The following is a 24,164-nucleotide window of genomic DNA, read 5'->3' on the forward strand; positions in this document are numbered from 1 at the left end:
AGTGGCAGAGCACTTGCCTTAGTTCAAACCCAAGTACTACCCAAAACAAACAAACCAACCAACCCTTTGATAAACATAATCCTAGGGAAGCCTTAAGCAGTCGTCTTTTGGAACAAGTCCACCCTCTGCTGGCCAGGAAATGTATCAAACCTGCTCATTCTTAGACTTGCATCTATAAAACAGCTGACCTGGGAAATGCAACATGATTTTTAGGAAAGTAGTATTTTAAAAATATTTACCAAAATGACTATTAGGAACATAGGAATGATAGGATGGGAATAGAGCTGGGAAGAGAAAAAATGAGATACCGTGACTTCAAACACTGGCATTAGGGCATAGAGGTCACTTCCAGGAGTGGGCAGGGCTAATGCCCTCAATCTTCACTTTGCAAATCCAGGACACCCTCAAATCTGAGCTGTACCTCACCCACCAGCTAACTGAAAGCTTTATTTATTTATTTATTCATTATTTATTTAATTTTTTTTCTTCCTTGCTGATCTAAGATAATTGTCAAAGTCATTTTTGGTGAACTTCCTTGAAGTGATTTATAAAATACCTGCTTTCTGCACATGACTGGAATCATAACAACACTGGATGATTTTGGCCATCAAAAAAAAAAAACAAAACAGTCCTGGGGCCAACACCAACCAACACTTCTGAGGTGTGTTAAATGAGATGAGAGCTGGCCTTAGCCGACTGCAGGAAAGAAGGAAAAGATTAGGACACCAGGCTTTTCAAGGTCAGCATGGAAAATGAAACCACTCATATACTCAATTCAAATGCATTTTGTATTTCTTTTGGTTTTTATTTCTTTTAATTTTTATTACACCTTCATAAAGTTTTGATTCAGTCTGGCATGGCTTCATAAAATTTTGATTCAGTCTGGCATGGCTACATAAATTGCTAGAGGGAAAAGTAAGATGGCGGGTGGGAGCTGATGGGGTGTAGAGATCAGTTAGTTGCTCACAGCTCCAGGGTGGCAGCTGTCTGTGAGAGTACAGGCTGAGCTATTCATTCTACTGAGGGGCTGGACTCCAAGGTTCCTTTTTCTACTAACACTAAAATTTGATGATGCCACTGATGAAAGTTCAAAGTGGCCAAGTCATATTAACAACTAATCCACAAATAACTCAAAGCAGACTGAGGTTTGGCCTCACCCTCAAGGTAAGCTGCTCCCCTGAGAGCATAGCTAGAGGCAGAGAACACTGTGCTCACGCAACACCTCCTGGTGGTCACCTTTGCTTTAAAACTTAAATCCTCAAATACTCAGAGCTCAAACTGAATTACAGATTCAAGACTACCTGTAGAATCAAGCAAAAATGAAACTGAAGCTGTTCATACATCTTGTCCCATTCAAGATAAAATAATGGAGTGTTGTCTTTGTTGCCTTATCCCAAACTGGATAAGTTGGAGTAATACAGACTTAACTACTGACTTAGTCTAGTTCCAGTTGGGAAAAATAATCATCCTAATTATTTGCACTCTAAGTTAAACATTGCAAAGAATCTGTGACTGGCTCTTCTGTAGATGGTAAGTTCACTTTTGCTGCAAATGGAACCACAGAATTTCAAAGGGGAAGAAGGCTCAGAGCTTATCCAAATTCCTCATTTGTAGATAACAAAATGAGGCCCCAGAAGATTATGTAACTTCTCCTGGCTCTCACAACTAAAAAAGGGATAGTATCTCAAGAGACCCACCACTTTAACCAAGTAGTTGATCAGTGGGGTAGCCGCCCCCACAAGAGACCCCAGAGCTCCTATGCGGTATTCACAGTCTATTCTCTAGCTCCCACATCACACCAGGGTTGGCCTATGTGACCCATTTGGTACTAGTGATGGCATGTCACTTTGGAGGTGAAGTCGCTCTCTCCCTCACTCTTGGATCACTGGCTCTGAAGAAGTAACGTGGTGAGCAGTCTCGTGGAGAGGCCCATGCACTGACACTGAGAAGTGAAGCCCCTCCTGCTACAGCCAAGTGAGTCTACAAGTAACTCCTCCAAAATTCTAGCCATGCTTCAAGTGGTGACAGCCCCAAGTCACAGCATGACAGTGTCTGTGACAGACACTGAGTCAATGTCCTAGATTCCTGACCATCAGAAACCTTCTCGTCCCTGGTGAGATAATAAGCTTGTTGTTTTAAGCTAAGTTTTGAGGTCATTTTTTACGTAGCAATAAACAAACATTCAATGCTCTGACTAGCACATTTTAAAAATGCTTCAAAGGCATGCATACAGTAGAAAAAGGAGTAAAGAATGTGCTGTAGTAAAGAAGCTACCACCTCAGAGACTCATGGGACTCGGTGCAAACAGTAAATGATTTTGACTTCTTAACTAAGAATATCGAGACAGTGTGGCCACCTCTAGAATATCGTAACATACAGAGAAAGCAAGCCCTATCTATGTTTGGGACAAATTAACAGACTTGCCACAGGTTAGCAACACTTGTAAGTTCTTACCAAGTTACCTCCTGGGATAGCCTCAACTAAGTAGCTCACAAATACACACTCCCAGAGCTAGGAATCCTAAGTGCCACACTCTGTTACTAACAAGACACCAAGTGTCAAGTGTCAGTGAGGTCATTTGTCAACAGGTGCGGCCATAAATTTCAATGAACACTTTCCTGAAACCAAAAGGATACTCTTAAATTAGTTTAAAATATTATGCATATTCAAAAGTGAGCAGTAGGCATATCTCTCCCAGAAATGCAAATCTATTTCATTTTTTCCTGCATCAAAACCATTAAATGACTCAAGTAAAATGTAAAAGAAGTTGACATTGAACACAAGAAGCTATTGGGGGAAACTTAGAATACTGATGGAGTTTGCAAAAATCTTCCAAAAAAAAACCTCATTATTGACCATTTTGCAAAACACACTCCCCAGCTCCTCACAGAACTGAAGAATTTGCAAAACCCATAGGTAATTTAGGAAGCTGCTTGTTTTCCTGCTTTGAACCAACCCACAGCAAACTAAAGCAAGCTGCTTTCCTATGTCTGTCTACACTTCCTGAGCCCTCAGATCACAGCTTTATGAAGTCAACAATGTCACAGTTCTAATTTGCATTTCTCATTTGCAGATATTGTTGGCAAATAGTTTGTCTTACTCTGTGTCCACTCAGAATATTTAATAAAAAAACAAAGTTTATTTTCTGAGGATCCAAGAACGAATAAAAGGAAGTGTTCTCATGGGTTGCTGAATGATAATTTTTCTTGCTAATAGCTAACTATTCAGAATACTGGAAAAACATTTTCTTAAAACAAAATCTATTTCAGGTGCTCTCTTATAATGATGAGATACAGCCTTGTGAGGCTTCATAGTCAGTCTAAACATCTAAAGTGTTTCAGTGCAGTAATAACTAGATGTTGGATGCTGCACTCAGTTCTATGATAACTAAGTGGGAGAAAAATTATGGAAGGTACAAGACAGGATCTGGTTTTAGACTTTCAGTTAAGTTCACTTTAAGAGGATTGTTGCAGGTGACAAGGAAACAGAACTGGTGAATTTTGTCAGAAATCTGGGATGGATTTGACAGAACAGCAAACTTAAAGACCCATGGGCTTCATTTCATCCTCTTGTGTAGAATGAATGGGTGGGAGGACCAGGTGTCCTTTTTTACGAAGAAGAGCGATTTCTCGCTTCAAAGCCACAATCCTCTCTGCCTGGGCTCGGATCAGTTCAGTGATCTTCTGTCTTGCCACAATATCTGCTTCCCGAGGGCACTGGAAGGCATTTCCCTGTTGGAAGAAAGCAACACTCTGCTTTAAGCATCATTTGGGATGGGAACAATCCTGTCCTTATTCAGCTGCCACGTGTGAAGATCTTCCAGTCAATATAAACAGCCATGTGTCTTAATCTAAGAAGCCTGGCACTTCTCCACTAGATCCCACCATGAGAAACGTGTGCCATTCAACAACTCTTACAATGGAAGAGTAAAACTTCTCATCACTGAGACCATAAAAGGTAAGTATGCTTGCCATTTGCTGTATAGCCCACAGCTGGGTTCCCAAAAATAAATCTGTTTGCTTATCTGATTTCTTTTCCCATCTGGCTGGCACATGCCACAGACCTCATTTTTTGGGAGGCCTTCTTTGCCCCATGGACTATATTAGGATTTCCTGCTCTCTCCTATCCAAACATTGTGTGTGTGTGTGTGTGTGTGTGTGTGTGTGTGTGTGTGCGTGTGTGTGTGTGTGTGCATATGTGTGTATTCAAAATATCCAATTATATATAATTGTAATTATCATACTGAAACATAATATCTGACCAGTTTTACTTGACATCTTTCTTGCTTGCTGGATCCTTAGTGCCTTCTCTCTTTATCCAGTACTTGTGCTCATGCTTGTTACATAGGGGATGCTCATTAAAACTTGAATGCATGAACGTATTTGTTAAGGAAGGACGCGACTCTTATGTAGGACCCACTCTTTGCAAGGTGCTTTGCATATTCCTCTCAAGTAATCCACAGGACTGTGAACTAGACGTTATTATTCCAGTTTTACAGATAAGGAAATGGTGACTTGAGAGATTGACTAGTTGGCCCAAGTTATTCTGTGTGTGTGTGTGTGTGTGTGTGTGTGTGTGTGTGTGTGTGTGTGTGTGTTACTAGGGTTTGAACTCAGGGCCTTGGGACTTGTGCTTGCTAGACAGTCTACCATTTGAGTCAGGCCTCCAGTCCTTTTTACTTAAGGTTATTTTTCAGATACAGTTTCACACTTTTTACTTGGGGTGGGCCTCCAAAAACGATCCTCCTACCTATGCCTCCCACATAGCTTGGATTGCAGGTGAGAGCCATGGCCCCAGCTCCAAGTCACTATATTCTTTTTTTTTTTTTTTTTACAAGGCTTGGGTCATTTCTATATTCTTAAGGACCAAAGCAGGGTTAGATACAGGTTGTCTGAATCCAAACAGTCATGATTTTTTCCATTACTCCTGTTAACCACAGATCTTTGGACTAAGTGAGGGGTACCCAACACCTGTTCTCCCCTGTGAGTGCTACACACTAGCCTTACCCAGTTTCTCTTCTAGTTAAGTCTGGCTAAGTGGATGTAAGTAGACCACATTCGCTTTCCTAATAAGAGAACAGAAAAGTCTGGCAGAGCTGAAGAAGCCACCTCATGACTAGGAAGGAAACACTGAGATAATCACCCGGAAACCGACCCTGACATCACAGACCCCAGTCCAAACTAAAACCCAAGTTACCTCCCTCCAGATTTCCTGTGAAGTGAAAAGAATGTCTCCTATCTGCATAAGCTACTCTCTATGGGGGTCTTGGTGACTCCTAGCTACAAGCTTGATCCATCAACCCAGGCCCAGTCCTTCCAGCTGGACACTATGAACTCACTTTAATTTTTCCCTCATTCTCTTCAACACATTCAACCAAATTTTGGCTATTCTTACTTTGAAATGTCTTTTGACATTTACTTTTTCATTTTTATCATATACCTCCTAATTTGTTCCTCGATCATTGTAAGAAGCAATGGAATCCACTTTGGAGGCAAACAGACCAGCGTTTATAAACTAACTTCATTGGGCATGAGCTCTGTGAGCTTGAGAACGTTACTTAACTTCTCTGAGCTTCAGAAAGTACTGGGTTTTTTTTGGTTGGTTGGTTGTTTGTTTGGCTGGTTGGTTAGTTGCTTTGGTTGGATTTTTTGAGACAAGGTCTCACTATGTAGCCAAGGCTGGCCTTCAACTTGCAATCTTCCTGCCTCAGCTTCCCAAATGCTGAGATTACAAGTATGAGACACCATGCCCCACCTGGAAAGTAGTGTTTTGAGGATTAAATGAGATATCCTATGTAAAGAGACTATACCTAAAGCAATATATACAAAGCTATAGTAAACAAAGACTTACTATGTAAAGAGACCATATACTAGTCATTTCCACTCAACTGATCTGGACTTACCAAAGCACATCAAAAGTCAACCAACATTTACACACTGCTTAGTCCATGAAGATTTTGTTTAGGCATTAACTTTCTCAAACACTGCTTTGATACTTCCAACAAAAATTCTTTAGTGGATAAAGAGCCCTTGAAGTTCAAATTCTAGTCTTCCTTTCATAGCTAATCTCATAGTGGTAAAACTCATTCTCTGTGGAATAAATCTTTCTTACTTTGGAACTTTTCCTCAGGCCAGTGATTCCTAAACTCCAGAATGCAGCAGAATCACCTGGAAACTCTGTAATGCATAGTGCTGGCCTGACCTCTAGAACTTCTAATTCAGTAGCTCTGAGGAAGGGCCAACAACCTGCATTTCAAACAAGTTCCCAGGTGATGCAGATGCTGTTTCTCACAGGACCACACTTTGAGAACACCTGGCTTAGACTATTTCCAGGGTGCTCAAAGAAAATATTAAGCAAGAAAAATGACTGGCATTTTTGCAGATACTGTTGTAAGTGCATAACATGTAGTTTAGAATACACGGTACATGTCAGGTTCCTAGAAGGCAAGGTTTGAATTGGGTAAGCATTTATTAAGTAAGTTATTAAGTAACATATTAAGTAATTATTATCCACTCCATGCTATGCATGAAGTACTGTTAGGCTCAGTATATATTATATAGCAGCAAGCTGAACCCACCAAAAGCTAGCAAGCATTTTAACAAGGTAACTTGTAAGATAACCATAACTCAAGATGCCCACTTTGGATCAACAAATAAGAAGATACTAGAAACAGATGTTTTTGACACCAAATTCAGGGAGTATACCGGTGTCATTATTTATACCTAAAAAACCTTACCTCTCCAGGACCAAGGCAGACCCTAGGGATGAGTACTGATATGAGGTCAGGGCTACCAAGAGTCAGTTGATAAGGCTAGTCTCTCAGGAGGCCCACTCTAGTGTGGTTACTACTGACTCAGTATCCTCTGGACCACTGGTGGCTTGGAATTGGTTCAGTGTGAAGGCCTGTTTATTTGCAAGTGCTTTGCATTTTTGTAATTTTCTACCTTTATAGAGCTTCTCCAATTCGGAGAAAAGGCTGAAGGAAAGGAGCATACCTGCTGGTTCTGGAGTGTATTCAATCGGGAATCAAGTTTCTTCTTTTCAATGCATAAGTCATTCATCTGCTGAAGCTTTTTGGTGTGTTCTTTTGTCTTCATCATTAGTTCCCATCGCACATGAGCAATCTTTTCCTACCCGGGCAGGAAGATGTGAAATACATTGAGCGAATAGGATAGAAAATAGAGAAAAATGAGTGAACAGACTGGATCAAAGTCATCAGACAAGGGCTGGAGATGTAGCTCAGTAGTAGAGTACTTGCCCTGGGCTCAATGCCCAGAAACACACACACACACACACAGACACACACACACGCACACAATTAAAAATTAAAAAGAAATCCCATCAGCCAAATGGAGCAATATGCATATGTGAAAATATAACCAGAAGCCAATATGAAAATGGAACCAGAAGAAACTGCATTGAGTGTGGTTTGATTAAAGATAAGAAGAATGTAGGTATATTCAAGGATAAGAGTAGATAAACATAAGATATGGATGGAAATTGCTTCATGGTTGAGGAATGAAATTGGTATGTATACATATGCTCATTACTTAAAAGGAAGGATGATAATTTAAGCTATGAAGTGCCATTTAGTGCTCTTGGCCTCAAAGCAGGTGGCTTGAATGGCAATAAATCTGCATAATAGTTTTCTTTTGTTCTTGAATTGCTACAACAAATTATTTTAGGTTGCACATATTATCTCCAACATTTTCTGGATATAGAGACTAGTTCCATTGTCATGAACATCTAAATAATACACTTTTCCAAAGTGTAATTGGAAATCTTGGAACAGCAAAGATGAGATAGGGCCACTGAACAAGATAGCAGTAGGAAACTTTCTTCCTTCACTGTCTGTTAATGAGCTAAGACAGGAAATTGAGGAAGACATGTCACAGAAACCACGTAAGACTCTAGGATTTCTCACCACCACCCAGATTCAACCAAAGAAGACCATCGGTCCCCTCCTCACCTCCCACATCTTTATTTCCTTTGCATTCAACAGCTCCTTTCGCAGTTTTCTAATCTTCAGTTCTTCAAGTGTTGTATTCACCGAAAGCGTCTGCAGGGCTTCTAGATTTATCACCCGTCCAAACTTGCTGATCATTAGTTGGCGAACTGTCTCTTCCATTTCTAAAAGAAGACAGCCATCACAACAGGCTGCCTCCCCTTGTTATTTAAGGCACAACACCAATAACCATAAAATTCTAAGGAACAGCTTTTGCAAGATGGTAAAATACTTTTTATGTACAGTTGGTTTTTCCTCTATGGCTTTTCTCCTGTTGTTTCCCTAACAAAAATGCTCATTTGTGTATAGTCTTTTCATCTTCAAAACCCTGCACAAAATGTACTCCTTTTTCCCAAGTAACTTATGTACTCTGATCTGCCCCTCCTCAGATTGCTAGCGGGCTCCAACTAGATTATTAACTTAGCCATTTCTTAAAACCATTGATCTCTACAGCATCTAGCACTAATAAAGCAGGTGCTTTACAGACATTTCTATCTTACTCTAAGTAAAAATTAAAGTCCTTATGATTGTTCACAAGTACACATGGCCTGCCTTGCCTTGCTCTGTTATCTCTCCCACCTCCTTTCCCATACCTCTCCTTGTTACTCCAATCCAGATCTAATATTAGAAATATAATATTAGGGCTGGTGGAGTGGCTCAAATGGTACAGGGCTGGCGTAGCAAGTACAATCTAGGCTATGAGTTTAACCCCTAGTACTGCCAAGAAATACAATATTAAGTTAAAGAATATGCTTCAAAGGCTACATGTAGCATAATATTTTTATAAAGCTCTAAAGCAACATGCTAGTTAGGGACACATATAAGTGTGTAAAAACTATATTTTTAAAGAAAGGGAACACTAAACACAAAATTGGAAATAGTGGTTATCTCTGGGACATATGGAGAATGCACCTCCCATAGGCAGGTGCTACAAAACTGGTAAAATTACTATTATTAAATTGACTGGCTGGGTGCCACAAGCTCATGCCTATAAACTTAGCTACTTAAAGAGGTAGAGATCAGGAGATTTGCAGTTCAAAGCCAGCCAGGAAAATAGTTTGAGAGACACTACTCAAAAAACCCAACACAAAAAGGGCTGGTGGAGTGGCTCAAGTGGTAGAGTGCCTGCCTAGCGAGCGCAAAGCCTTGAGTTGAAGCCCCAGTGCCACCATAAATAAGTAAATAGGTTGGTAGACCCACAATGTTCATTTTGCTATAATAGGTGATAATTTACACATATGTTCCATATACTAAATATAAAAAGTATTTTAAAAGATAATTATCTTTACACTATGAATGTTACACACATACCTCAATTCCAAGTAGATTAAAAGCACAATGTGAGTGGCTTTTCTAAAGGAAGAAAGTATAGCAAAATATGTATCTAAAAATTGAGTATATTTATCATGTACATATTATTTTGAAATATGTATACATTGTGGAATGGCCAAATTGAGCTGATTATATGAATTACATCACACTTTTTTGGGGGTCAGAGCACTTACAATCTACTCTTAGCAATTTTAAGGAATATAATACATTGCTATTTACTATGGTCACCATGGTATACAATAGCACTCCTAAATCTACTCCCCTGACTCACTGAAATTTTGTACCATTGAACCAATATCTCCCCAAACTCTGACCCTACACAGACCCTGCTAACCACCAAATTCTACTTTCTGTTTCTAGGAGTTCAGCTTTTTAAAAAATTCTGGGTTTTTTGAGACAGGATCTTACTATGAAGACCCAGCTGAACCAGAATTCACTATGTTGCCCAGCCTGGCCTTAAACTCACAATCTTCTTGCCTCAACCTCCCAAGCCCTGGTATTATAGGAGTGAATACTCCTTCAGGAGAGTTCAACTTTTTTACATTCCACATATTAGTGAGAACATGTGATATTTGCCTTTATGTGCCTGCCTTATTTTACTTAATATCTTCTAGGTTGATCCATGTTGTCCCAAATGATAGGATTTCCATCTTTCTTAAGACAAAATAATATTCCACTGGGTGTATATACAACATTTGCTTTACCCATTTATCCGTTGATGGACACATAGCATTATTCTGAATAATGCTGCAATAAACATGGCTGTTCAGATATCTCTTTGACATGCTTATTTTATTTCCATTGGATATATATCCAGGAGTGGTATCGTTGGATCAAAACATATCTTTATGATCTTAAAATTAAGAGGAGATTTCTTTAAAAAGACACACATAATATACATATACCATAAAGAAATAGATGAAATTTATCATATTAAGAATTTTAAAGATTTAAGATATAAAATGTCTTCTTACTTTCAAGTAAAAAGTCATACCACAAACTAGAAAAGATTCAAAGTGTGTTTATTAAGAATTCCCTAAAATCAATATGAAAATAAATAAAAACAGGAGTGAAAAATGTGCAAAGAATATGACCAGTAAGTTACAAAATGGCACATATAAGTGGTAAATAAAAGTTTGTAAAGATGTTTAACCTCACCAGCAACCAAGGAAATGTGAATAAAAACCACAATGAAATGTCATTTAATATCCATCAAGCTGGTAAAAATATTGGAGCCTGACAGTATTGAGTGCTGATAACAATATGGAGTCTAGGTAATTCTCACACCTTCCAGGAGGGAGGATAAAGTAGTTCAGTAGCTTTGGGGTAACCAATGCCCCTATAATCCAGAGACCCCAGCACTGGGGATTCACCTCACAGGAACACACAAGGAGATGTGTACAAGGAGGCTTACTGTAACATTGCCTGGAACAATGAAAAGTTAGAAATACCTAAATATCCATCAAAAGGAGACTGAAGGAGCAAATCTTTCTCAATTCATACAGTGTAATATTGTAGTAGCAGTTAAAGTGAATAATTACCTATAGCAATATGAATAACACAAAAATTGGCTTAATAAAGTGAACTACAAAATACGAACATTATCAGTTAGATGCTTACGAGGTAGTTGTACTATCATGTGAGAATACATCCATATGTATACGTATGTACCTGGTGGTTAACCCTGGGAAGGAGCAGCATTGTGACTTCTTCAGCACAATAGTGGGTATGTGGATTATGATATCATTCTATATTTTACCATACACAAAGAGAGATTCTATAATAAAGGATAACTCCTTTTAAAATAGGACACTAGAGGATTCCAAGATGGCGAATAGAGGGAGGAAGCAGAAAGCATGCTTCCTAAAGTAAAATCTTGGAGATACACTGGAGATACACCTTACAGGAAAAACCACTGAGAAGAGGCAAAACTTTGACTCCTCCACACCTCCAGCCCACTTCACGTTAAACAGAGAAACCAGTAGGGCTCCCACGCTGCCGCCAGACGCCAGCTCCCAGATGGCTTGGGAAGACGCAGACCACCAGATGAGCTAAGAAGCATGTGGTACTCCTACAGACAACCCTGGGCCAGATCAGCATAGCCCCCTGGACAGACTGACCCCCACCCAGGGAAAAAAGAGGAACTGAATAATAAACAACAACAACAAAAAAGACATGTAGCAAAGAGGGCAGGTGCCCTGAGTGCCGAAGAGGGGAGGAGGGGCAATCCCTCATGGAACTGTAAATAAACAAGCCAGTTGGAGAAGGCAGGAGCAGCGGCACCCACCCAGCAACCAGAATCAGGAAAGCTTGTAAAAGTGGCGGTGGGAGGAAAACTCCACAGGACAGGGGGGAGGGCCCACTTCCCACGTGAACTGTAAATAAACACACTGGCCTGAGAAAGTGGGTGTACTGTCACCTTCCCCAGTGTGCTTATAACAGTGGTGGTCACGCCCAGGAGAACTCTAAATAATCAAGTCCTGTGAGGCTAGGTGAGTGTTAAGCTCACTCCTGAGATCTGCATAAATAAAGCCTCCAGCAACAGCTGGATGACAGCAGCAGGCAGGTGAGCCACAGTCTCAGATAGACATTCACAAAACTGTCTCCAGACTTTTTTGTCCCCCCTCTTCCTTTGGTGAGACAACAACCAAACTACACCTGCATGCTGAAAAACTTACTGAAACTGTATTGCATTTGAACTTGGGACACTTTGTGGTTTTTTTTTGTTTGTTTATTTGTTTTGGTTTTTTTCCCCTTTGATGAGACAACAACAGAACTACATCTGGGACACCATCTCCAGGATTGGAGGCTGAGGGACTAACACCAAAATTATTAAGTCTGAAACTTTATTGCATTTAAACTTGGAGATTTTTTTAAATTGTATTTTATTTTTCAATCCTCTCTGTCTCTCTAATGCCTGTTTAGCTTACTGTTGTTTAGTACACTATCTCTCCCTGTTTATATCTTTGAAACTTTTTTCTTTGTTTTGTTTTTCTTACTTGTTTATTTGTGTTTCCCTTTTTCTTTACCTTCTTTGCTTTCCCTCTCCTCTCACCCTTCCATTCTAAATATCACCATTGTTATTGTTACAAGTTAGAAAATACCTAAGCACACACAGTACAGGGACAATAACAACACCAAAGGCAATGATGGGAAGACAGAAAAAACAGGGAAACCAGTTTCCCCACAGCAAAAAATCAGTACAGGAACCAGAGGGAAATGAAGAAAACAGATACTCAGATGCAGACTCCAACAAAATGAAGATAAACTATGCCAAAGAACCCAATGAAGCCCACAAGAATAATGTAAAAGAAGAAATCCTACAGGGAATCAATGAGAATTTTATAGAGATGATACTGGATATGATCAACCAAAATGTACAGGAGACACTCAAGAAATTCCAAGACAATAAAAAAAGAGAATTTGAGAAAGCACAAGAAGAAATAAAAGAAACCATAGAAGCACTGTATAAACACCAAAGTGAAACAAAGAACACAATTAATAAAGAGATAAATGAACTCAGGGTGAAAGTAGACAACATTAAAGAGGAAACAACTCAGGATATGGAAAACCTCAGAAAAAAGAATGAAACAGAATTGCAAAACAAAATGGAAGGCCAATCCAGCAGAATAGAACCAACAGAAGACAGAATCTCAGAACTCGAAGATGAAATGGTAATTAAAGGAAAAACCGAAGAACTATTAGTTAAACAAGCCAAGACCTGTGAAATGAAAATGCAAGAACTCACTGACTCCATCAAAAGACCAAACCTGAGAATCATGGGCATTGAAGAAGAAGAGGTGCAAACAAAAGGAATGCATAATATATTCAACAAAATAATTACAGGAAATTTCCCAAATCTAGAGAAATCTATTCCCATACAGATACAAGAGGCCTCCAGAACACCAAACAGATCAGACCAAAATAGAACACCCCATGGCATCTTATCATTAAAGAAAGTACACAGACCTGAGAAAAAATATGGGAGCGTGTAAGAGAGAAAAAACAAATAACATACAAAGGTAAACCCATCAAAATCACAGCAGACTTCTCAACTGAAACATTAAAAGCAAGAAGAACTTGGGGTGAGATCATCCAGGCACTGAATCAAAATAACTTCACCCTAGGATACACTACCCAGCAAAACTATCATTCAAAATGGATGGAGCAATAAAAGTCTTCCATGATAAGCAGAAACTAAAACAATATGTGACCACAAAGCCACCACTACAAAAGATTCTTCAAGGGATTCTGCTCACAGAAAGTGAAACCCAACATAACCATGAAAGGGCAGGCAGCACCAAACTACAGGAAAAGAAAAATCAAGCAAGTAGAGAGTAACCTAGATCTAGGTACACACAATCAAACCTTCAAACAACTAAGACAACTAAATGACAGGAATCACCACATACCTATCAGTACTAACATTTAATGTTAATGGACTTAATTCCCCCATCAAAAGGCACCATTTGACAAACTGGATTAAAAAGGAAGATCCAACAACTTGTTGCTTACAGGAGACCCATCTCACTGACAGAAATAAGCATAGGCTTAGGATGAAAGGCTGGAAGAAGATTTACCAAGCCAATGGCCCCTGAAAACAGGAAGGAGTAGCAATACTTATCTCTGACAAAGTAGACGTCAAACCTACACTGATCAAACGAAATAAAGAAGGACATTCCATACTAATAAAAGGGGAAAGAGATCAAAAGGAAATAACAATTATCAACTTATATGTACCCAAAGTCAACGTACCCAATTTCATCAAGCATACTCTGATGGACCTAAAAGCATATATTAACTCCAACACAGTGGTTGTGGGAGACTTTAACAACCCATTATCATCAACAGATAGGTCATCCAAACAAAAAAATCAATAAAGAAATCCTAGATCTAAAATATACCATAGATGAAATGCACCTAGTTGATGTTTACAGAACATTTCATCCAACTTCTACACAATATACATTCTTCTCAGAAGCCCATGGAACCTTCTCCAAAATACATCATATCCTAGGGCACAAAGCAAGTCTCAGAAAATGTAAGAATGTAGAAATTATGCCATGCATTCTATCTGATCACAATGCAATAAAACTAGAACTCAACAACAAAAATAAAGACAAAAACATGCAAACAGATGGAAACTGAATAACTCATAGCTTAATGATCAATTGGTCATTGATGAAATAAAATAGGAAATTAAAAAGTTCCTGGCAGTCAATGAAAATGAAAACACAACCTACTGGAACCTATGGGACACAGCTAAGGCAGTCCTGAGAGGAAAGTTTATAGCCATAAGTGCATATATTAAAAAGACTGAAAGATCCCAAATCAATGACCTAATGATACATCTCAAGCTCCTAGAAAAACAAGAACAAGCAAATCCCAAAAGAAATAGAAGGAGAGAAATAATAAAAATAAGAGCTGAAATCAATGAAATAGAAACCAAAAATACCATACAAAGAATTAATGAAACAAAGTTGGTTCTTTGAAAAAATAAACAAGAAATGGACAGATTTCTAGATACATATCATCATCCAAAACTGAACCAAGAGGATATTAATCACCTGAATAGATCTATGACACAAAATGAAATTGAAGCCGCAATCAAGAGTCTCCCCAAAAAGAAAAGTCCAGGACCTGATGGATTCTCTGCTGAATTCTATCAGACCTTTCAAGAAGAACTGATACAACCCTCCTTAAACTGTTCCACGAAATAGAAAGGAAGGAAAACTGCCTAACATATTTTATGAAGCCAGTATTACACTTATCTAAAAACCAGGCAAAGACACCTCCAAAAAGGAGAACTATAGGCCAATCTCTTTAATGAACGTTGATGCAAAAATCCTCAATAAAATAATGGCAAACCAAATTCAACAACACACCAAAAGGATTATTCACTATGACCAAGTAGGCTTCATCCCAGGGATGCAGGGGTGGTTCAACATACGAAAATCAATAAACGTAATAAACCACATTAACAGAAGCAAAGACAAAAACCACTTGATCATCTCAATAGATGCAGAAAAAGCCTTCGATAAGATCCAACACCATTTCATGATAAAAGCTCTAAGAAAACTAGGAATAGAAGGAAAGTACCTCAACATTATAAAAGCTATATATGACAAACCTACAGTCAGCATTATACTTAATGGAGAAAAACTGAAACCATTCCCTCCAAAATCAGGAACTAGACAAGGATGCCCACTCTCTCCACTCCTATTCAACATAGTACTGGAATTCCTAGTCAGAGCAATTAGGCAAGAAGAAGGAATCAAAGGAATACAAATAGGTAAAGAAACTGTCAAAATATCCCTATTTGCAGATGATATGATCCTATACCTTAAAGACCCAAAAAACTCTACTCAAAAGCTTCTAGACACCATCAATAGCTATAGCAAGGTAGCAAGAGATAAAATCAACATAGAAAAATCATTAGCATTTCAATACACTAATAATGAACAAACTGAGAAAGAATATATGAAAAGAATTCCATTTACAATAGCCTCAAAAAAATCAAATATCTATGTGTAAACTTAACAAAGGATGTGAACGACCTCTACGAGGAAAACTATAAACTTCTGAAGAAAGAGACTGAGGAAGACAACAGAAGGTGGAGAGATCTCCCATGCTCATGGATTGGTAGAATCAACATAGTAAAAATGTCGATACTCCCCAAAGTAATCTACATGTTTAATGAAATTCCCATCAAAATTCCAATGACATTCATTAAAGAGATTGAAAAATCTACTATTAAATTTATACGGAAACACAAGAGGCCACGAACAGCCAAGGCAATACTCAGTCAAAAGAACAATGCAGGAGGTATCACGATACCCGACTTCAAACTATATTACAAAGCAATAACAATAAAAACAGCATGGTACTGGCACAAAAACAGACATGAAGACCAGTGGAACAGAATAGAGGACACAGATATGAAGCCACATAACCACAACCAACTTGTCTTTGACAAAGTCACTAAAAATATACAATGGTTAAAAGACAGCCTCTTCAACAAAAACTGCTGAGAAAACTGGTTAGCAGTCTGCAAAAAACTGAAACTAGATCCATGTATATCACCCTATACCAATATTAACTCAAAATGGATCAAGGATCTTAATATCAGACCCCAAACTCTAAGTTGGTACAGGAAAGAGTAGGAAGTACTCTGGAATTAGTAGGTATAGGCAAGAACTTTCTCAATGGAACCCCAGCAGCACAGCAACTAAGAGACAGCATAGATAAATGGGACTTCATAAAACTTAAAAGCTTCTGCTTAACAAAAGAAATGGTCTCTAAACTGAAGAGACCACCCACAGAGTGGTAGAAAGTATTTACCAGCTACACATCAGACAAAGGACTGATAACCAGAATATAAAGGGAATTTAAAAAACTAAACTCTTCCCAAATTAATGAACCAATAAAGAAATGGGCAAGTGAACTAAACAGAACTTTCTCAAATGAAGAAATTCAAATGGCCAAAAAACACATGAAAAAATGCTCACCATCTCTAGCAATAAAGGAAACGCAAATTAAAACCACACTAAGATTCCACCTCATACCTGTTAAAATAGCCATCATTAGCAACACCACTAACAACAGGTGTTGGCGAGGATTCGGGGGAAAAGGAACCCTCCTACACTGCTGGTGGGAATGTAAACTAGTACAACCACTCTGGAAAAAAATGTGGAGGCTACTTAAAAATCTAAACATTGATCTACCATATGATCCAGCAACACTACCCTTGGGAATATACCCAAAAGAATGTGGCACAGGTTACTCCAGAGGCACCTGCACACCCATGTTTGTTGCAGCACTATTCACTATAGCCAAGTTATGGAAACAGCCAAGATGCCCCACTACTGACAAATGGATTAATAAAATGTGGTATCTATACACAATGGAATTTTATGCTGCCATGAAGAAGAACGAAATGTTATCATTTGCTGGTAAATGAATGGAATTGGAGAACATCATTCTGAGTGAGGTTAGCCTGGCCCAAAAGATCAAAAATCGTATGTTCTCCTTCATATGTGGGCATTAGGTCAAGGGCAAATACAACAAGGTGATTGGACTTTGAGCACATGATAAAAGTGAGAGCACACAAGGGAGGTATGAGGATAGGTAAGACACCTAAAAAACTGGACAGCACTTGTTGCCCTCAACTCAGAGAAACTAAAGCAGATACTTTAAAGCAACTGAGGCCAAATAGAGAAGGGGACTAGAAACTAGAGAAAAGGTTAGATCAAGAAGAATTAACTTAGAAGATAACACACATGCACAGGAAATCAATGCGAGTCAACTCCCTGTATAGCTATCCTTATCTCAACTAGCAGAAACCCTTGTTTCTTCCTATTATTGCTTATACTCTCTCTTCAACAAAATTAGAGATAAGGGCAAAATAGTTTCTGCCAGATAGTGAGGGGTAAGGGGGGTAAGGGAGGGAGCGGGTGGGGGGGTTAGGGAGGGGCGGGGGGAAGGGAGGAGTAATGCCCCAAACATTGTATGCACATATGAATAAAATAAAAGTAAAAAAATAAAAGTTAATAAAATAAAATAGGACACTAATTTTTTTTTTTTTTTGGTGGTGGTACTGGGGTTTGAACTCAGGGGCTTACACTTGCCAGGCAGGCAACTCTACCACTTGAGCGACTCCACCAGTCCATTTTCATGTTGGGCATTTTTGAAATAGGGTCTTGAGAACTACTTGCCTATGCAGGCTTTGAACCATGATCCTCCTGATCTCTGCCTCCTGAGTAGCTAGGATTACAGGTGTGAGCCACCTGTGCCCAGATGACAGTGATTTGCTTCCTAGTATAGGAGAGCTGGTAAGTAGGAAAATGTTGCCTCTCAGTGGTTCTGATTCTGTGATTTCCAAGTTGGAGACATTTGCTCGCTAGTTCCCTCATGTGCCAATAAGTACTACTAGATGACCCATGGGCTGAGGTACTCACTCTGTATGGTTTTTGCCATCTCTCTCTTTTCTCGGATGAGCATTTTACGTCTCTCTCGGCATTCTTTGTTAAGTTTTTGCTGCTTGGTATTTTCTTCCTGGAGCTCTATGATTCGTTTTTGCAGACGTTCCAAGGAGTGATTAGAGAAGACCAAAGTCCCAGAAAGATCATTAGGTATTTCCCCAAGTGCCACATACTCTATCTACAAAAATAACACAAATTGAAATAAAAAACAAAATAGGCAAAAATTCAAACTAAAGGTAAGGTAGTAGGAAGCACAAAGGGAATGCTTCTTACTCTGTTCCTCCTTTAGCTCCTTGCCTTTGGGCTTCTCTTCCCCACCCTTGAGTAACAGTGACCAAGTAAACAGAAAGTTTTCATTAGATAGGAAGCAACAAAAAAGACTTGTGGTCAGAGATCCAAGATGGCGACTAGTGGGTGGAAGCAGACAACATGAACTCCTTAAATAAAAAATCTTGCTGAGACACTAGAGCCATACTTGGCAGAAAAAAAACACCAAGAAGAAGGAAAACTCCGACACCTCGAACCCCCAGCCTGCACAAAGCTTCTCCATGCCACGTTACATTGAGAAATGATGAGGGCTCCAATGCCGCCAGACACCAGCTCCAAACCTTCTTGGGAGATGCAGACCAACAGATGAGCAAATAAGCAGCACCTGTTACTCCCACAGCCACCTCTGGGACAAACCAGCAGAGCTCCCTGGACAGACTGACTCCTGCCCCGCAAAAAAAAAAATTCTGAATAATAAATAAGGAACTGTAAAGGACACGCAGCAAAGAGGGTGGGGTGGCTTGAGCACATGGGAGAAGGGGGGAGGGCAAGGAGCTGCTCTGCACACAAACTTTCAGTGAACAAAATCTGCAACAAGAGACAGCTGGCAGTAGGCGGGTGATGAGCCACTGCCTGAAATCAGGCAGAGATTGGTTCACAAAGCTGTCTCCTGACCCAACCACCTGGCGAGACAATGACAGAGCTACTGCTTAAATACCAACACCAGGACTGGATGCTGAAGGAGCAACACCAGGACTACTAAGACTGAACAAACATTGCTCCTGAATCTGAAAATTTTTTTCTTTTTTTCTGTTTTCCTTTTTTCTTTTTCTCCTAAGTGCTTCTCTTGTTCACTGTTGGTTAGTACACCATCTCTCCCTGTTGATTTCTTCAGTTATCTCTTGTTTTTTCTTTTCTTTCATTTTCTTCTCTTTCTTTCTTGGTCTCATTACTTTTACTATTGTAAGTTAGCTAATACTAAATTACACACAGAACAGGGACAGAAACAGCACCAAGTGAATTAATGGGAAGAAGAAAAAGGTATGGAAACCATTCTCCCCCAAAAATAAATTCGTACAGGATTCAGCGGAAAATGAAGAAAATGGATATCCAGTTCCAGACCCCCAACAAACCAAAGACAGACTATCCCAAGGAACCCAACAAAGCCCACAAGAGCACTCTGAAAGAAGAAATCCTGCAAGAAATCACTGAGAATTTCATGGAGATATTACTAGACAAGGTCAAGAAAATGTACAGGAGGCACTCAAGAAATTCCAAGACAATAAAAATAAAGAATATGAGAAGACACAAAAACAAATAAGTGAACTCATAGGAGCCATAAATAAATACCAAATTGAAACAGAGAACACCATAAATAAAGAGATAAATGAATTAAGGATGAAAATTGACAATATTGAAGTGACCCATGGTATGGAAAACCTCAGAAAAAAAAATGAAACAGAAATACAAAACACAATGGAAAGCCACTCCAGCAGACTAGAAAAGCAGAAGACAGAATCTCAGAACTTGAAGATGAAATGGAAATTAAAAGAAAAACTGAAGAAATGTTACTCAAAGAACTCAAAACCTGTGAAAGGAATATGTAAGAACTCACCAACTCCATCAAAAGACCAAGCCTGAGAATCATGGGTATTAAAGAAAAAGAAGAGGTGCAAGCAAAAGAAATTTGTAATATATTCAACAAAATAATAACAGAAAATTTCCCAAACCTAGAGAAAGTTATGCCCATTCAGGTACAGGAAGCCTTCAGGACACCAAACAGACTTGACCAAAATAGAAATACCCCATGACATATTATCATTAAAACAACTAGCACAGAGAATAGAGAAAGAATATTTAAAGCTGTAAGAGAGAAAAAACAAATAACATACAAAGGTAAACCCATCAAAATCACAGCAGATTTTTCAACAGAAACATTAAAAGCAAGGAGAATATGGAGTGAGGTAGTCTGGGAACTGAATGAAAATAACTTCAACTCTAGGATGTTCTACCCAGCAAAACTATCATTCAAAATAGATGGAGCAATGAAAGCAGAAGAAAAACAATATATGACCACCAAGCCACTACTACAAAAGATTCTTAAAAGAATCCTGCATACAGAAAATGAGAGCATACAAAACCAAGAAAGGACAGGCAGTAACAACCACAGGAGAACAAAAGGCAAGAAAGTAGAGAGTAACATTGATTTAGATGCACACAATCAAACCCTTAAACAACAAAAACAACTAAATGACAGGAATCACCACACACCTATCAATACTAACACTGAATGTTAATGGACTTAATTCACCCATTAAAGACACTGTTTGGCAAACTGTATTAAAAAGAAAGATCCAACAATCTACTGTTTACAGGAGACCCATCTCATCAACAGAAACAAGCACTGGTTTAGGGTGAGAGGCTGGGAGAAGATTTACCAAGCCAATGGGCCCTGAAAACAGGCAGAAGCAGCAATACTTATCTCAGACAAAGTAGACTTCAAACTTACATTGATCAAACGAGATAAAGAAGGACATTTCATACTAATAAAAGGGGAAATATAGCAAAAGGTAATAACAATTATCAACCTATAGCCACCCAACATCAATGCACCCAATTTCATCAAACATACTCTGAAGAACCTAAAAACATTTATAAACTCCAACACAGTGGTAGTGGGAGACATTAATACCCCCCTGTCACCAATAGATAGGTCATCCAAACAAAAAATCAATTAAGAAATCCTATATCTAAATCACACCATAGAGCAAATGGACATAGCTGATGTCTATAGAATATTTCATCCACTTCTGTACAATATACATTTTTCTCAGCAGCCCATGGAAACTTCTCCAATATCGATCATATCTTAGGGTACAAAGCAAACCTCAGCAAATATAAGAAAATAGAAATAATACCATGCATTCTATCTAATCACAATGCATTAAAACTAGAACTCAACAACAAAATAGTAAAAAAAATTCAAAGAGTTGGAAGCTGAACAACACAGTGCTCAATGATCACTATGGGTGATCAATGATGAAATTAAAAGTTTCCTGAAAGTTAATAAAAATGAAAACAAAACCTACCAGAACCTATGGGACACAGCAAAGGCAGTCCTGAGAGAAAAGTTTATAGCCATGAGTGCATATTTTAAAAGGACAGAAATATCTCAAATCAATGACCTAATGCTACATCTCAAAATCCTAGAAAAACTAGAACAAGCAAATCCCAAACAAGCAGAAGGAGAGAAATAATAAAAATAAGGGATGAAATCAGTGAAATAGAAACAAAAAAAAATACAAAAACTGAACAAAACAAAAAGTTGGTTCTTTGAAAAAATAAATAAGATTGACAGACCCCTGGCAAACTTGACTAAAATGAGGAGAGAAAAAACTCAAATCAGTAAAATCAGAAATGCAAAAGGGGAGATAACAACAAACACCTCAGAAATCCAGGAAATCATCAGAGACTACTTTGAAAACCTATATTCTAATAAAATTGAAAATCTTAAGAAACGAAAAGATTTCTACCAAAAAAGAAAAGTCCAGGACCTGAAGGATTCAGCTGAATTCTATCAGATATTTAAAGAAGAACTAATACTAACTCTCCTTAAACTTTTCCACGAAATAGAAAGGAAGGAACACTGCCTAACTCATTCTATGAATCCAGTATTAAACTCATCCCAAAACCAGACAAAGACACCTCCAAAGGAGAACTATAGGCCAATCTCCTTAATGAACATCAATACAAAAATCCTCAATAAAATAATGGCAAACCGAAACCAACAACACATCAGAAACATCATTCACCACAACCAAGTTGGCTTCATCCAAGGGATGCCGGGGTGGTTCAACATACGCAAATCTATAAATGTAATACAGCACACTAACATAAGCAAAGACAAAAACCACTTAATCATCTCAATAGATGCAGAAAATGCCTTCAACAAGATTCAACACCACTTCATGAGAAAACCTCTAAGAAAACTAGGAATAGAAGGAAAGTACCTCAACATTATAAAGGCTATATATGACAAACCCACAGCCCATATCATACTTAATGGTGAAAAACTGAAACCATTTCCCCTAATATCAGGAATGAGACAAGAGTGCCCACTATCCCCACTCCTATTCAACATGGTCCTGGAATTCCTAGCCAGAGCAATTAAGCAAGAAGAAGAAATAAAACGAATACAAATAAGCAAAGAAACTGTCAAAATATCCTTATTTCCAGACAACATGATCCTATATCTTAAAGACCCAAAAATCTCTACTCAAAAACTCCTAGATACCATAAACAGCTTCAGCAAGGTGGCAGGATACAAAATCAACTTACAAAAATCATTAGCTTTTCTATACACCAATAATGAACAAAGTGAGAAAGAATATGTGGCAATAATTCCATTTACAACAGCCTCAAAAAAAAATCAAATACCTAGGAGTAAACTTAACAAAGGATGTGAATGACCTCTACAAGGAGAACTACAAACCCCTGAAGAAAGAGATCGAGGAAGATAACAGAAGGTGGAGGGATCTCCCATGCTCATGGATTGGTAGAATCAACATAGTAAAAATGGCTATACTACCAAAAGTAATCTACATATTTAATGCAATTCCCATCAAAATCCCAATGACATTCATCACAGAGATTTAAAAATCTACCCTAAAATTCATTTGGAAACACAAGATACCACAAATAGCCAAGGCAATACTCACCAAAAAGAGCAATGCTGGAGGTATCACAATACCCAACTTCAAACTATATTACAAAGCAATAGCAATAAAAACGCATGGTACTGGCACAAAAACAGACATGAAGAGAACAGAATTGAGGACCTGGATATGAATCCACACAGCTATGGCCACCTTATTTTTGACAAAGGTGCCAAAAACATACGATGGAGAAGACAGCCTCTTCAACAAATGTGTCTGGGAAATGTGGTTATCTGCCTGTAGAAAGCTGAAACTAGATCCACATTTATCACCCTGTACTAGTATCAGCTCAAAATGGATCAAGGACCTTAACATCAGACCTGAAACTCTGAAGTTGTTACAGGAAAGAGCAAGAAACACCCTGGAAGTAATAGGTATAGGCAAGGACTTCCTCAATAGAATCCCAGTAGCTCAGCAACTAAGAGAAAGTATGGACAAATGGGACTTCATTAAACTAAAAAGCTTCTGCACAATAAAAGAAATGGTCTCTAAACTGAAGAGACCACACACAGAGTGGGAGAAAATATTTGCCAGCTATACATCAGACAAAGGACTTATAACCAGGATATATAGGGAACTCAAAAAACTAAACTCTCCCAGAATTAATGAACCAATAAAGAAATGGGCACGTGAACTAAACAGAACATTTTCAAAAGAAGAAATTCAAATGGCCAAAAAACACATGAAAAAATACTCACCATCTCTAGCCATAAAGGAAATGCAAATCAAAACCACACTAAGATTCCACCTCACCCCTGTTAGAATACTCATATTAAAAACACCACTAAAAACAGGTGTTGGCAAGGATGTGGGGAAAAAGGAACCCTCATACACTGCTGGTGGGAATGCAAACTAGTGCAACCA

At 38.5% G+C, this 24,164-nt stretch overlaps 1 protein-coding gene across 2 annotated transcripts in view; it reads right to left on the minus strand.

The window, feature by feature from the left end:
* Positions 1 to 787: 787 nt before the first annotated feature.
* Cfap44 (cilia and flagella associated protein 44) overlaps positions 788 to 24,164 on the minus strand; it is a 135,278-nt gene continuing 111,901 nt past the window's right edge. For both annotated transcript variants that reach the window (XM_074073144.1, XM_074073143.1), the window contains exons 32-35: positions 18,295 to 18,496; positions 7,970 to 8,130; positions 6,996 to 7,130; positions 788 to 3,731 (exon numbers count right to left, since the gene is read on the minus strand). In XM_074073144.1, coding sequence (XP_073929245.1) covers positions 3,540 to 3,731; positions 6,996 to 7,130; positions 7,970 to 8,130; positions 18,295 to 18,496 — 690 coding nt within the window. In that variant the 3' untranslated portion in view covers positions 788 to 3,539. The remainder of the gene's footprint in view (positions 3,732 to 6,995; positions 7,131 to 7,969; positions 8,131 to 18,294; positions 18,497 to 24,164) is intronic.

Source organism: Castor canadensis, chromosome 5, assembly GCF_047511655.1.
Source record: "Castor canadensis chromosome 5, mCasCan1.hap1v2, whole genome shotgun sequence".
Classification (NCBI taxonomy): domain Eukaryota; kingdom Metazoa; phylum Chordata; class Mammalia; order Rodentia; family Castoridae; genus Castor; species Castor canadensis.